General features: G+C 50.4%; 1 protein-coding gene across 1 annotated transcript; it reads left to right on the forward strand.

Annotated features, from left to right (window-relative positions):
* Nucleotides 1-3,403: 3,403 nt before the first annotated feature.
* Nucleotides 3,404-10,955, forward strand: LOC101839258 (keratin, type II cuticular Hb5). The gene is given in 10 exon segments (XM_040753773.1): nt 3,404-3,823; nt 6,149-6,357; nt 6,845-6,905; nt 7,025-7,120; nt 7,734-7,898; nt 8,111-8,236; nt 8,630-8,683; nt 8,685-8,851; nt 9,590-9,621; nt 10,013-10,955. Coding segments are annotated over 10 exon segments (1,524 nt in total). The 3' UTR covers nt 10,207-10,955.
* Nucleotides 10,956-13,306: the final 2,351 nt, after the last annotated feature.

Genomic DNA, 13,306 nt, shown 5'->3' on the forward strand with positions numbered 1-13,306 from the left:
CTCTCCCTCCCCTCCTTCCCTGCCCTCCCTACCAGGCCCCCCAGTCTCCACTCCGAACCCCAGGGAGGGTGAGGCCCTCCATGGTGGATCTCCAGAGTCTGTCATGTCATCCAGGGCAGGGCCTAGGCCCTGCCCCAAGAGTCCAGGCTGAGAGAGCATCCCTCGCTGTGGGATGGGCAGCCAAAGTCTATTTGTATGCCAGGGATAAATACTACCCAAGGCCCCATAGATTACCTAGGCCTCCTCACTGACCTCCACATTCAGGGGGTTTGGATCAGTCCCATGCTGTCCACCCAGCCATCAGTCTGGGGTCCAAGAGCTCCCCCTTGTTCAGGTCAACTATTTTTGTTGGTTAAACCAGCCCAGTCTTAACCCCTTTGCTCATCAGTCCTCCCTTTCTGTCACTGGATTCCAAGAGTTCAGTTCAGTGTTTCACTGTGGGTGTCTGCCTCTGTTTCCATCAGTCGCTGGATGAAGGTTCTGTTTCCCAGAGTCAGGAGCCTTTTTCATTCAGTTAGTTTTTGAAGGCTTCCTAGAAACAGCCACTGAGAAGCATTTCAAATTGAGATAGTCATGGACTCTTGAGTGGAAGTTTAATACTGGGTGGGGTCTTAAAAGATGTAAGACCAAAAGGCATGATGAGTGACAGCAGCAGGTATAAGAGGTTACAGAAAGACATGGTTTCAGTGACCTGGGACACCCCCACACAGGCGTTTTATGAAGTGCCAAAGAAGAGAAATCACAGCTTCTCTCCAGTGAGTAGTTCACAACAGCTTCCTGGAAGAGGCATTTGTTCTAAGGCTCAGAAGAAGAGACAAGGGTACAATACAGTGACAACAGCACAGGGGTGGGTAGTGACTGAGGGGCGAACATGAGAAGACCTGTCCCCACCTGTCCTCAAAGCTCCTGGCCTGGGACAGAGCCTGGTCAGGGACCTGGGTGTCTCCAGCAGGGTGTTGGGGTGATAGGTAGAGACTGACCAGTGTGAGAATATGGTTTCCCTCTTCCTCCTACTCAACAAATGTCTGGGTCTCTCCAGGACAGCTGCTCTGGGCAGCACAGAGGATTTGGTCTCCCTCTGCCCTTTGTCTTCTACCCAGGCAATCCAGCCAGAACTTTGTGGGGGCAGCTCCCCTGGGCAGCCTGCCAGTGGGGCTCAGTGCTGCAGGAGGTGAGCCTGATTCAAGCGGCAGAGTACAGGAGGCATCCCAGGGTTAAAGTGGGCTTTCAAGCACCCTCCTGCCGGTTCTCAGCTGCCCCCTCTGCCTTCAACACAAGCTCCAGGCCTACAGAAAAGATAGCCAATGAGGTTACTGTCCACGCCCTGGAACACACCCTGGACCCCTGAGAGCAGGGCCCCACACAGGGCTAGAAGCTGGGAGTCATCCCCTGTTCTCCCCCAAACAGCCTCTCCCTCCACCCCCAGGCTCTACCCCAGGTTTTTATAAGAGTGAAATCAGGCTGAGGGAACACTAACCGCAGCCTTGAAAGGGTGAAGCAGTTGTGAGGGCGCAGGGGAGGGAAAGCTAAGGGTGGGGCAGGAACAAGCCCACGCAGCGGGGGGGGAGGGCTATGTTCCCAACAGGGGGCCCACACAGCTGGGGGGTGGGGATGTTCCCGATGGGAGGCAGCTGCTCTTCCCTTCCCACAGACCTTTATGATGCCCCAAACACAGTCTCATATATTTGCCACTTGCTGCCAACAAGGAGGATTAGAATAGAAACAAATTCTGGAAGGGTACGGAGACTAGAGAGGTGAACTAGAAAGTGTCCAAGCTGAACTCGGTCTTACAGCTTTGATTCAGCTATCCCAGTTGCTAACCCCTGTCGCTTTCCCTGGAGGGACCAGTGTTGGAATGTCCTTTAGAACAAGCTGGTGATCACCTGGGCGTCCCCCACCATTGGAATGTCCTTTAGGACCAGCTGGTGATCACCTGGGCGTCCCCCACCAGCTAGGGAACACCTGGACTCCACACACACACACATACACCAGCTGGTAAGCACCTGGGCTTCCCCCACCAGCTGCCCAGAGTCTGTTCACCTCCCCTGATAAATCAGGGAAGGCTACAGAATATATATCCATCTGTCTAACACCAGGTGAAGACCTGAGGTCGGCGGACCATGGACATGAGGGCAGACCCAGGGCAGAGAGCAAAGGGTTTTTAGGTGGAAATATTTGATTCTGACCAAAGAATCAGTCTCCAGGCACGCTAACCAGCTCTCCTTCCTTAAGGTCCTAATTCCTCGGGTGTTTGCAGAGCCTCCCTTGGGGCAGAGACCACATCCTTGGTGTTTGTGTTCCATAAACATTAGAGGAATGGCATCATTATCCTAATAAGTGGCCCAGGGACACACAGGTAACAGTGATGTTAGAAGGCCATGGTTCCCAGAGGCCCCCAGGAGACAGAAATCCAGGGTCCTCCGGCAAGAGTGAGCCACCATCTTTGTACATTCATGAAAGCTCTAAACAGACCTCGAGAGGTGACAATGCTGGGACAGTCTATGAACAGTTTACTGCTCTGGTCAGTGGTCTTGGAAGGGACAGACAGTCACAAGAACATGTTTCTTCTTAAGGAGCAAATAGAAAGGGCTCAGAGCAAGCTGATGAGCAACAGGTTCCCTCAAGGTTGGCTACACCTTTCTGTTCTGGCCACATGGAAGAAAGTGACTGAGGAAGAGTCTCCCCAGTACCCACAAAAGGTCATTATGTGGCCACTGAAACTTCAATGGTTTGCACTTTTGCTGGGTGAGAAGGACAGGCTCTGGACCAGAGTTCTCTGGGCTGGAACCCAGATAGTTCCAAGGGACTGTCTTTTCCAGCCCCCTATCCCTGAGAACACATGGTCAAATGACTCCTTCAGGCAAGCTGTCTGGGCATGTGAAACTACCCCAGGGACAGAGATGGATATGATGATGGGGCCAGGGAACAGAGTGGGGTCTTCCTGTGTCTCAGCCAACCTAGGACTCTGGTGATTCTACAACCCTCCACTGCTACCCCAAACCTAGTCGCCCCCAGTTTGTTATGGAGTTCAAATCCGTCCCCGGGTGTGGGTTGAGGCCATCTCAGAGAGACTGTGTGAAAATTAATTACTTAATGTATGTAAAGAGCTTTGAAGATGAAAAGTGTAGCACGGTGTCCCTAATAACATCTTCAACTCTTTACGGAGCCTGAGTCGCCTCTGAGCTCACCTTTAAGATGAGTCCTTGGGGAGTTTCTGGCAACCTCCCCAAGCCCATAAACAACATAAAATGGCTTTTCACTGCTTTTATACAGCCAACCCCAGCTCTCCCCACCAATAAAAGGACTGCAGAGAATCAGAGACACCCAAAGGATTCTAAGCCTTATATTCTGCAGCCTACACCAAACTCCATAGCCACTTAGACACCAGCATCCAGCTCACACCATGTCCTGTCGCTCCTACAGGATCAGCCCAGGATGTGGAGTTACCAGAAACTTCAGCTCCTGCTCGGCTGTGGCCCCCAAAACTGGCAATCGCTGCTGCATCAGTGCCGCTCCCTTCCGAGGGGTGTCCTGCTACAGGGGATTGACTGGCTTCAGCAGCCGAAGCCTCTGCAACCCAAGCCCTTGTGGGCCCCGTATAGCTGTTGGAGGCTTCCGCTCCGGCTCCTGTGGAAGAAGCTTCGGCTACCGCTCTGGAGGAGTCTGCGGGCCCAGTCCCCCCTGCATCACCACTGTCTCTGTCAATGAGAGCCTGCTCACACCCCTCAACCTGGAGATCGACCCCAATGCTCAGTGTGTGAAGCATGAGGAGAAGGAACAGATCAAGTGCCTCAACAGCAAGTTTGCAGCCTTCATCGACAAGGTGGGTGTGGCCTGTGATGGCCCAGAGCAGACCCCAGGCCTGACTTCTCTTTGGAAGGTCCCAGTCTGCTGGGAAGACAAATTGGCTGCCAGACTAGGGAAGAAATGCAGGCCCACATAAGTGCATGGACCCATTGCCTTCACTCGGTACTTGGAAAGTCCATTATATAGTCTAAAATCGAGTCTATGGTTTAATGTGTGTGTGTGTGTGTGTGTGTGTGTGTACATGTACACACACACATCTGAGGACAAAATGACAAGGCAGGGTGTCCCTCCAAGTCTAGCTGAGGACTGAGGATAAGAAAATGGAAAACAATACAAACAGAAGCCATGGTTAGCTTGTTCCTAGGCAGCATGGGCTGTGGAGGGGAACCACTTAGGTCACACTGCCTCTTCATGGGCTAGCTGTGACACTCAACAGTATGACACTCCAGGCAGGGTACAACCTTGAATAGCAGGACCTGCCTCATGGGTTTAATGTAAGGATTTGGAGGCTTGATTTTGGAAATCACAGGCCAGTAGCAAGAGTTCAATGTCTTTTCCAAAGACAACAGTGGAAGAGGAGGTGTGACAGCTAACCAAGGGGGAGGGGACTGGAATAGAGATAGGGAGGAGGCCTACCTGGAAGGGCACCCATCGATGCTGGCAAAGTGTCAAAGCCTCCCCAAGGGGCTGTGGGGAAGGAGTCTAAAATTCCTGATGCTTTTTTTAGTGGTCCTAATAAATCCTCAAATCACCCAATGGGTAGCTAGATCTTCAGATCCATAATGTAGTGACAAATGGAGCTGAGGAAGCTTGGGGCTGCTCAGACACACTGTGCCAGTGATGGCCATGGATGGAGACGTCACTCCACCAGTGAGTGTGAGCTGTCCTTTCATGCTCAGGAGTCTGCTTCCCCGTACACAATGTGGAGGAAATGGCATCTGCACACACACACACAGAAGCGTGATAAATGAATGAACTTCACAGACACAGATATATAGAAACAGGCAAAAACACAGATAAAGATACAGATACAAAACTTAGAGATAGACAAAGACATAAAAACCAAAATAAACAAAAACATTAATGTAGAAAAGGCAGAAGCAAAGACATGGACATAGAAAAAGTTTTAGGCACAGACATAAACAGATAGTCATAAGAGTGTTGTGTGTGCGGCGTGTGATGTGGTTCATGTGGTGGTGCACATGGTGTGGCATGGCATGATATTTTGTGTGTACATGTGTGTGGTATGTGTGCTGTGGTTTGGTGTGGTGTAGTGTGTGTTGTGTGTACATGGTGAGTATGTATGTAGTGTGTGATATGTGTGTATGTGGTATTGTATGATGTAGCTTGGTGCGGTGTGGTGAGTGTGTGTGTGTATGTATGTATGTGGCGTGTGGTATGGTGTAGTATGTGTGGTGTGTGTATGCCGTGTGTAATAAATATTATATGGTATGGTCTGGTATGATCTGTGTGAATGTGTAGTTTATGTATGTGATGTGGTATGGTGTAGTGTGTGTAGTATGTGTATGCAGTGTGTGTATTGTGTATATATGTGTGATATAGTATGTGGGGGGCCTGTGTATGTGTTGTGTGTGCACACATGTGCAGTATGGGAGTGTGCACATCTGTGTGGGAGTGTCCTAGCACAGGCCTGGGTACCACAGAGTGAATACTGGAGATGTGTTTGTTGGAAAAGAATGACTGAAGGACCACTAGTAATTAAAGTAGCTTTATTGACTTGCTATCCTTGCTGCATGTCGGGACTGTTCTGAACAATTTACATGTATGAACTGGCTCAGTCTTCACAGCTGTAGCACTGCTATCACAGAGTGAGAAGCACGAAGAGGCTCAGCAGCTTGCCCGCCTACAGTCCCAGAGACGGAGCTGGAGCTGGAGCTGGCTTTGAGCCAAGTTCAGAGCTGTTCAGTCAGCATGAAAGGGGGAAGAGCTCTATCAAAGCATTCCATACACACACACACACACACACACCAATCACACATACCACAATACAAATGCCACACACAAACACACACACCACACACATATCATACCAGACACACAACACATATACAAGCATACATATACACCATTCACCAATCACACAAATCACATATGTAACACACCACACATACACAATACAGCAAACACACATGCAACACACACACCACATGCACACACACATAGCACACACACACTACATATACCACACACAAACATACCATACACATCACTTATCACTTGCATGTGCACAACACACATAACACACACACACACACACACACACACACACACACACACTTCCTAAATTCCTGCTAAGTCGCTTTGCTCCCCCGAATGGCAGGTGCGCTTCCTGGAGCAGCAGAACAAGCTGCTGGAGACCAAGTGGCAGTTCTACCAGAACCAGCGCTGCTGTGAGAGCAACCTGGAGCCTCTGTTTGGAGGCTACATCGAGACGCTGAGGAGGGAGGCTGAGTGTGTGGAGGCTGACAGCGGGCGGCTGGCTGCTGAGCTCAACCATGTGCAGGAGGCCATGGAGGGCTACAAGAAGAAGTGAGTGTGCATGCCCACAGGTTCTCAGAGCCACGTGGGTGGGAAACCTCTGCTGCAACTTCTCAGGATCCCAAAGGACTTCCAGGGCCTCAGAGGGTGTGGGCAGCAGGATCTAGTTGTGCGAGGGAGAACTGGCTCTCAAGAAGTTAGGATCAGAATCCTCATGGGAGCCCCAGAGCTGTCTTCTCCATTCCTTGCCTGCTTTCCTGCTTTGGGTGCTGGGCTGAGGGCTCTCCTTGCCAGCACAGTGCCCTTGGAATCAGACTCGGGGTGGAACGTGCTATCAGGAACCCACCTCAGAGGCAAAGAGATGGAGAATGCAGCCCAGCTGAGACAAGACCTAGCCAAGAGCAATACACAAACATCACACAAGGACACAGTCACACCATGAAAGGTTTAATCCCCTTCATAGCCCCCGGAAGAATTTGGCTAGGAGCTGAGGCAGGATCCAAGGCGTGGGCTGAGTTCTGTCTTTTCCCACACCTAGGTATGAGGAGGAGGTGGCCCTGAGGGCTACAGCAGAGAACGAGTTTGTGGTTCTAAAGAAGGTAAGGTTCCGCTTGCTAGGCAGGGAGGGAGGGGACCACCCTTGTGGCCTCCAGGCAGTCACCATGGTCCTTCCTTGGACACTTCCGTGTGTGCTTCCCTCCCGTCTGTCTCCTCTCAGGATGTGGACTGTGCCTACTTACGGAAATCAGACCTGGAGGCCAACGTGGAGGCTCTAGTGGAGGAGTCAAGCTTCCTGAAGCGCCTCTATGAAGAGGTAGAGACGCTCACTCATTTGCTGGCGTGGCTGGGGAAAAGAGGACGCAGAGGTGGGGTGGGAGTTCAGGGTCCTAGGCCTGCGAGTGCTCGGTAATATGCCACATTTATAAAACTATCTCCCCACACATGTGAAAAGGCCCCAGTGCATAGGTGTAGAGTGTTGGGTATACACATCTACAGCGCATCTGTGTTCACATGTATCAGGATAATTGTGCATATATGCATTTGGCTTGTGTGTCTGTGGGCATCTCTGTATGTTAGAGTGTGTTTGCATGCTAGATGATAGATATGGAGGTTTGTGGGGATACCGTGTATGGAGGTTCACAATGGACCAGTTACTATCTGCAACCAAACAGAGCCAATTTGTCTGAGACTTACAGTCAGGCCTTTCCTGAACTTCGCCCATTTTCAGAGGCTGACCCCACTGTAATGTTTAGGGCTTCTAGCCTTGTGGTTTTATATTGTGCCTGAGTGTGAATGAAGGTGTTAGAGGCAGGAATCTCTGACCTTCCTCATCAGAGCTCCACCAGTGAATAAACACTGTCCCCAGGAATGGGACACCAGGTGCAAAATAGGCACCAAGCATAATGCTCTTACTGTTGACTCTGCAGGAGATCCGTGTTCTGCAAGCCCATATCTCAGACACTTCAGTCATCGTCAAGATGGACAACAGCAGGGACCTGAACATGGACTGTGTCGTGGCTGAGATCAAGGCTCAGTATGATGATGTTGCCAGCCGCAGCCGGGCAGAGGCCGAGTCCTGGTACCGCACCAAGGTGAGAGCCAAGCAAGGTGTCTATTAAAAAAGGTTTCTTTCCCCTTACGACAAAGCTGACTGACCTCTGGTTGGGGTAGGCAGCCAGAGCTGCTTTGTGTAAATATCGCGCATGCTGAGCATTACATGCTGCACGCAGTTTGGGTTTATGCTGAAGGAGTGGTTGCCCTACTTCCTTCGTAAGCATCTGTCCCCTGCACCCTCAACTTCCAGTGTGAGGAGATGAAGGCCACAGTGATCCGGCACGGGGAGACCCTGCGCCGCACGAAGGAGGAGATGAATGAGCTGAATCGGATCATCCAGAGGCTGACGGCTGAGATTGAGAATGCCAAGATCCAGGTGGGTCATGAGGCAGACTCAGATAAACTACGTGCACAGGCAGGCAACATCACCAGGTGCGTTGCCCACGAGAATGAGATCCCTGTCTCTAATAAAGATGGAGAGGAAACAGGGACCCAGAGCCAAGGCAGGATTCCCCCATATCATACACTGGTCATGCTGGGATGAGGGCCACTGACCTCAGAGAGCTGTAGTCTCTTTCTCAGCCATTGCCCACCAGGAAGAAGATATGCTGAAAAACCATCTCCTCCTGGGGTTGCCAGCCCTAATAACTACCTGCCATGAACCCTCCCAGTGATCCATCTTCCCTTGCTCTAAATACTAGAAGAAGCCCAGCTGTGCCCCCACCCCACCCCCATCTTGTTCTAACAAGATGCACCCCCCACCCCACAGCGTGCCAAGCTGGAGACCGCTGTGGCTGAGGCAGAGCAGCAGGGAGAGGCCGCCCCTCACTGATGCCCGCTGCAAGCTGGCTGAGCTGGAGGCTGCCCTACAGAAGGCCAAGCAGGACATGGCCTGCCTGCTCAAGGAGTACCAGGAGGTGATGAACTCCAAGCTGGGGCTGGACATCGAGATCGCCACCTACAGGCGCCTGCTGGAGGGCGAGGAGCACAGGTGAGCTGAGAAGAACCATGTGGGGATTCAGGTGAGGGCCAAACTGTCTTGCACAAACAAGATGGCCAGGGCCTGTCAGTCCTTGCATGGAAGGGGCAGAGACTCTGGTGCTCCTGGTGAACGGTCTTGGGCACAAGTGTGACACACAGCTCTGACTGCCCTACTCTAGGCCAGGTAATAATGGTAAGCTATCACATATCCTATGTTCTATGTCAAGTGCCAGTTTATAATCCTCCATCCTGGCAGATAAGTACCATTTTCCCTATCCAAAAACAGAGGGGGGTTGGCTCAGTGTTCAGCACCGTTCCTATAGCAACCAAGTTACTAAGCTACAGAGCTGGGACACAACACTAGGTCCTGCATTTCTAAAGACCATTCATAGCTTCTCTTGAGGCCGGGGTCATGTACAATAAGGATGATGTACTCTGTACGCACGTAGCTCTGCCTCATCCTTACTGTGAGCACTATTGGCATTCAGCAGGCTCAGACACCCTGATGGCAGGCAGTGTGTAGAAGTCACAATTCCATTCTCTACTGCTCTAAACCAGGGCTGGTCTTCGTGGATGGGGGCCTCTTTAAAGAAAGAAAATGAACATCCATGAAGACTTGGAGAGGCCTTCCTGCCTCTCAGGAGATAGAGCCAACCTAGAACAAAAGCTGACCTTGTTTGTCCCCAAGCAACTGTCTCAAGGAATCCAGCTCATGCTTGGAACTAATGGCACTTTCTTTTCTCCTTAGGCTATGTGAGGGTGTGGGCTCTGTGAATGTCTGTAAGTATCTGCTGGAAATGTCCTTAGAAAAATGGTTTGGGAGATGGGAAAAACTGTGCCACGGCCCACCGCACTGACCCTCCAATGTTTCCCAACTTTCATAGTCTTCACTCTTTTCCAGGCTCCTCCCTAAGGACTACTGGAGGGAGGTTTAAAAAAAAGTTGAGCACCCCTTACTGACAGGCACTAGAAACTGCAGTCCAGGGAAATGGGTCCAGGAATCATCACATCTCTCCAGATGTGCTATGAGGTTGAAAGAATAGAACCTGTCATGTTAACCACTGATCCCTGGAGGAGGAGGCAGGCCCTGCATGTGAAGCCCTCAGGGAACTGTGGTGGGTTGGTGACACTACAGCAGGCCCTTTATCCCTCCCTGTTCCTCTTCCCACAGGCGTCAGCAGCTCCCGTGGTGGAGTCACAAGTGGAGGCCTCACATATGGCACAACCCCAGGGCGCCAGATTGCCTCTGGTCCCTCTGCCACCGGGGGCAGCATCACAGTGATGGCCCCTGACTCCTGCTCTCCTTGCCAGCCACGAGCCTCAAGTTTCAGCTGTGGGAGCAGCCGCTCAGTGCGCTTTGCTTAGTGCCGGGACCTCCAACTGTCTGCGCATGAATGGAGTGATGGTGACGTGTGAATGGAAAATGTGTGCTTTCTTCCAGAATATTCCAGATGTTCCTATAGGAGGAAAGAGCTCAGGGCCACTCTCCTCCCCCTTCTCCTTTTAGGGAGTTGTTTCTCAGTTCTTCTCTGGATTCACTTTAGGAGGTTATTTCAAACCCTTCCCTTAATTCCAACCTGTCTTCAAACACTTATAATTGATTTGTATCATTCGCCAAACTCTCAGAGACTCTACTCATCACACTGAGTGGCTGGGCAATAAAGCTTGACCTTCTTGGGTCAAGGCAAAATCCTAACCACCAGCCATTCCCCCCAACACCAAGGACCAAAGGGAACCCTCCCCAAGAAACTCCCACTTCTGGCCCCAGGTACATGGCCTCAGAGGTGTTTGCTCACCCCTGACTGACTGCCTTCCCAGGGACAACATGCCCCACCACACTTGGGTTGCTTCCCAGAAAACAGTCTGCTCTCTGGGGAGTCCTGCTACCTACAGCCCCTGGCTGGGGTCTTTGAACAGGTCTTTCTATTCAGGGCACCTTTCCACATTTCAAAGACTCCTTACTTGCTGCAGGCCTCCCCTGCCTGTGCAGAAGGGAACTGCCCACTGGAGAGCTGATGGGATGGGGGCTATGAGGCCGCTTTCCGGTTCTGTCTGTAGGTGCCTTGCCTTCTGGGTTGACCCCATCTGTTTCAATAAATACTGCTGCCATGCAAGGGTGTGTGATATTTTGTGCCACTCTCTGCTTGTTTGCCTGAATCAGCCAACCAATCCTAAGCCAGCCCCATACTGGTAACCAGCATTCTGGAAAAGCCAGTGTCTTTTGTCACAGGGTGACCTTCTCCACTCACCCCTGTGACTCCTCCTCTTCCAGTCCATTCCCACAGCCTGATCCACTTGTCCTCCTCTGTCCCTAATGGCCTCCAGCACAGTTCCAGCTCCCCCTATAGCCCCTCCCCCAAAATTAAGCCACCCTGTTGTCTTAGTTAAGGTTACTCTTGCTGTGATGAAACACCATGACCAAGCAACTTGGGGAGTTTGGCTTGTAGTTCCATATCACCATTCATCATAGAGGGAACTCTACCAGGGCATGAACATGGAAGCTGCCGCTGATGCAGAAACCATGGAGGGTGCTGCTTACTGGCTTGTTCCCCTAGGCTTGTTCAGCCTACTTTCGTATAGAACCCAGGACCTCTAGCCTGGGGGTGGCACCATCCATGGTGACTGGACCATTCCCATCAATCACCAATTAAGAAAATACCCCAAGGCTTGCCTACAGCATTCTCTCACTTGAAGCTCCCTCCTCTCTAATGACTCTAGCTTGTGTCAAGTTGACATAAAACTGACACAACTGAGTGCTGGGATTAAAGGTATGAGTCACCACATTTGATGAGACCAGTTTTCTGACACAACTGACCCCTTGTCAACAAGACACACAAAGATATCACTGTTACAACCACAGCCCTTTCTCTTTTTTCATCCCCAAAATTACACACCAATATAAACAAAACAATATAAAACATTTCACAAACTTAAATTCCCATGCTCTTATAAATCCAAACACATTTTTAAAAAATCTGTCTCTTTTAAAACAAAAATGCAAAGTCTCTTTTGAAAATGAAAGTCTCTCAACTGTGGCTCCTGTTGTCACGCCCACCTCGACCAGCAAGGAAGACGCAACACTCGGACTCTTCTCCAAGCAGTTTATTCAGGAACCTTGATGAACAATCTTCTTCTCCTCCTACCCGGGGAAAGCCAGCCCACAGCTTATAAGGCCTAGGCATAGCCAACCCCAGCACGCCACTTGGCGACAGCAGATAGGTCCACATACGAGGAAGCAAGCCAGATATCCAGCCTTGACCAAATAAGGAGTTGTTTATCACAGAGAGCACTCACTGTCGGGAGGGTGGTAGGCGAAAGCCCGCACCATCTTTAATGTGCGGCACGGCACGTCGCAGCTCTCTACATCCTGTAAAATCAGAAATAAGTTAAATACTTTCTTATTTGTAGAGTGAAGAACCAGGGTGAAGTCACAAACTGAAAAAAGCAAAACCAAACTCCAATAATGTGTAAATAACACAATGCCCAATGTCTCAGATCTACTCACGGTCTTCTGGGCTCCTCCGAAGGGCCTGGGTCACTTCTCCAGCTCTCCCCTGTGCACCACACCTGTCATGTCTTCTAGGGTTCTGCTGACCCCACTCCATACCTGCTGCTTGGTGGTCTTCCCGTAGTACTGGCATTCCTCAAATGTTGGGGTCTACTGCTGCAATTGGGCTTCACTTTCACCAATAGCCTCTCCTGGGCTCTCTTCAAGGACTCCAATCCTTCCACACAATGCCAAGTCTCAGCTGCTTTCCATGACCCCTTCATGCCTTCAAAACTTTACCTCCTGGTGACTCCTATACTACCAACTTAGGCTACCAATAGGAGGTGCAATCTTGGTCACCTCTGGAACACAGTTTCTGTGTGCTACTCTCAGGAAACACTTCCCAGAAGACTTGGTCTCAAGAAAACTGGTCTCATCAAATGTGGTGACTCATACTTTTAATCCCAGCACTCAGAAGGCAGAGGCAAGTGGACCTCTGTGAGCTCAAAGCCAGTCTGGTCTACAGAGTGAGTTCCAAGACAGCCAGGACTATTACATGGAAAAACCCTGTCTTGAAAAACAAGAAAGAAAGAAAGAAAGAAAGAAAGAAAGAAAGAAAGAAAGAAAGAAAGAAGAAAGGAAGGAAAAGAAAAAGGAAAAGGTCAGTTGTGCTAGCTAGTTTTATGTCAACTTGACACAAGCTAGAGTCATAACAGAGGAGGGGGCTTCAAGTGAGAGAATGCCTCCAAAAGTGTGGGCTATAGGCAAGCATTATGTCATTTTCTTAATTAGTGGTTGATGGAGAATGGTCCAGCATATGTTGTTCCAGAAAAGCAAAGGTTTCACTTTGTTGGTTTCTGGTCCCTTGTTAATCATATTCATATCATATCATAATCATATCATATTCAACTCTGTCTGACCAGACACCTCAGTCTCTTCACCCAAATTGTCACACAGAGTCTTTGCTTCCCTCTGAAA

The sequence above is a fragment of the Mesocricetus auratus genome, unplaced genomic scaffold (genome assembly GCF_017639785.1).
Source record: "Mesocricetus auratus isolate SY011 unplaced genomic scaffold, BCM_Maur_2.0 Super-Scaffold_100010, whole genome shotgun sequence".
Lineage (NCBI taxonomy): Eukaryota > Metazoa > Chordata > Mammalia > Rodentia > Cricetidae > Mesocricetus > Mesocricetus auratus.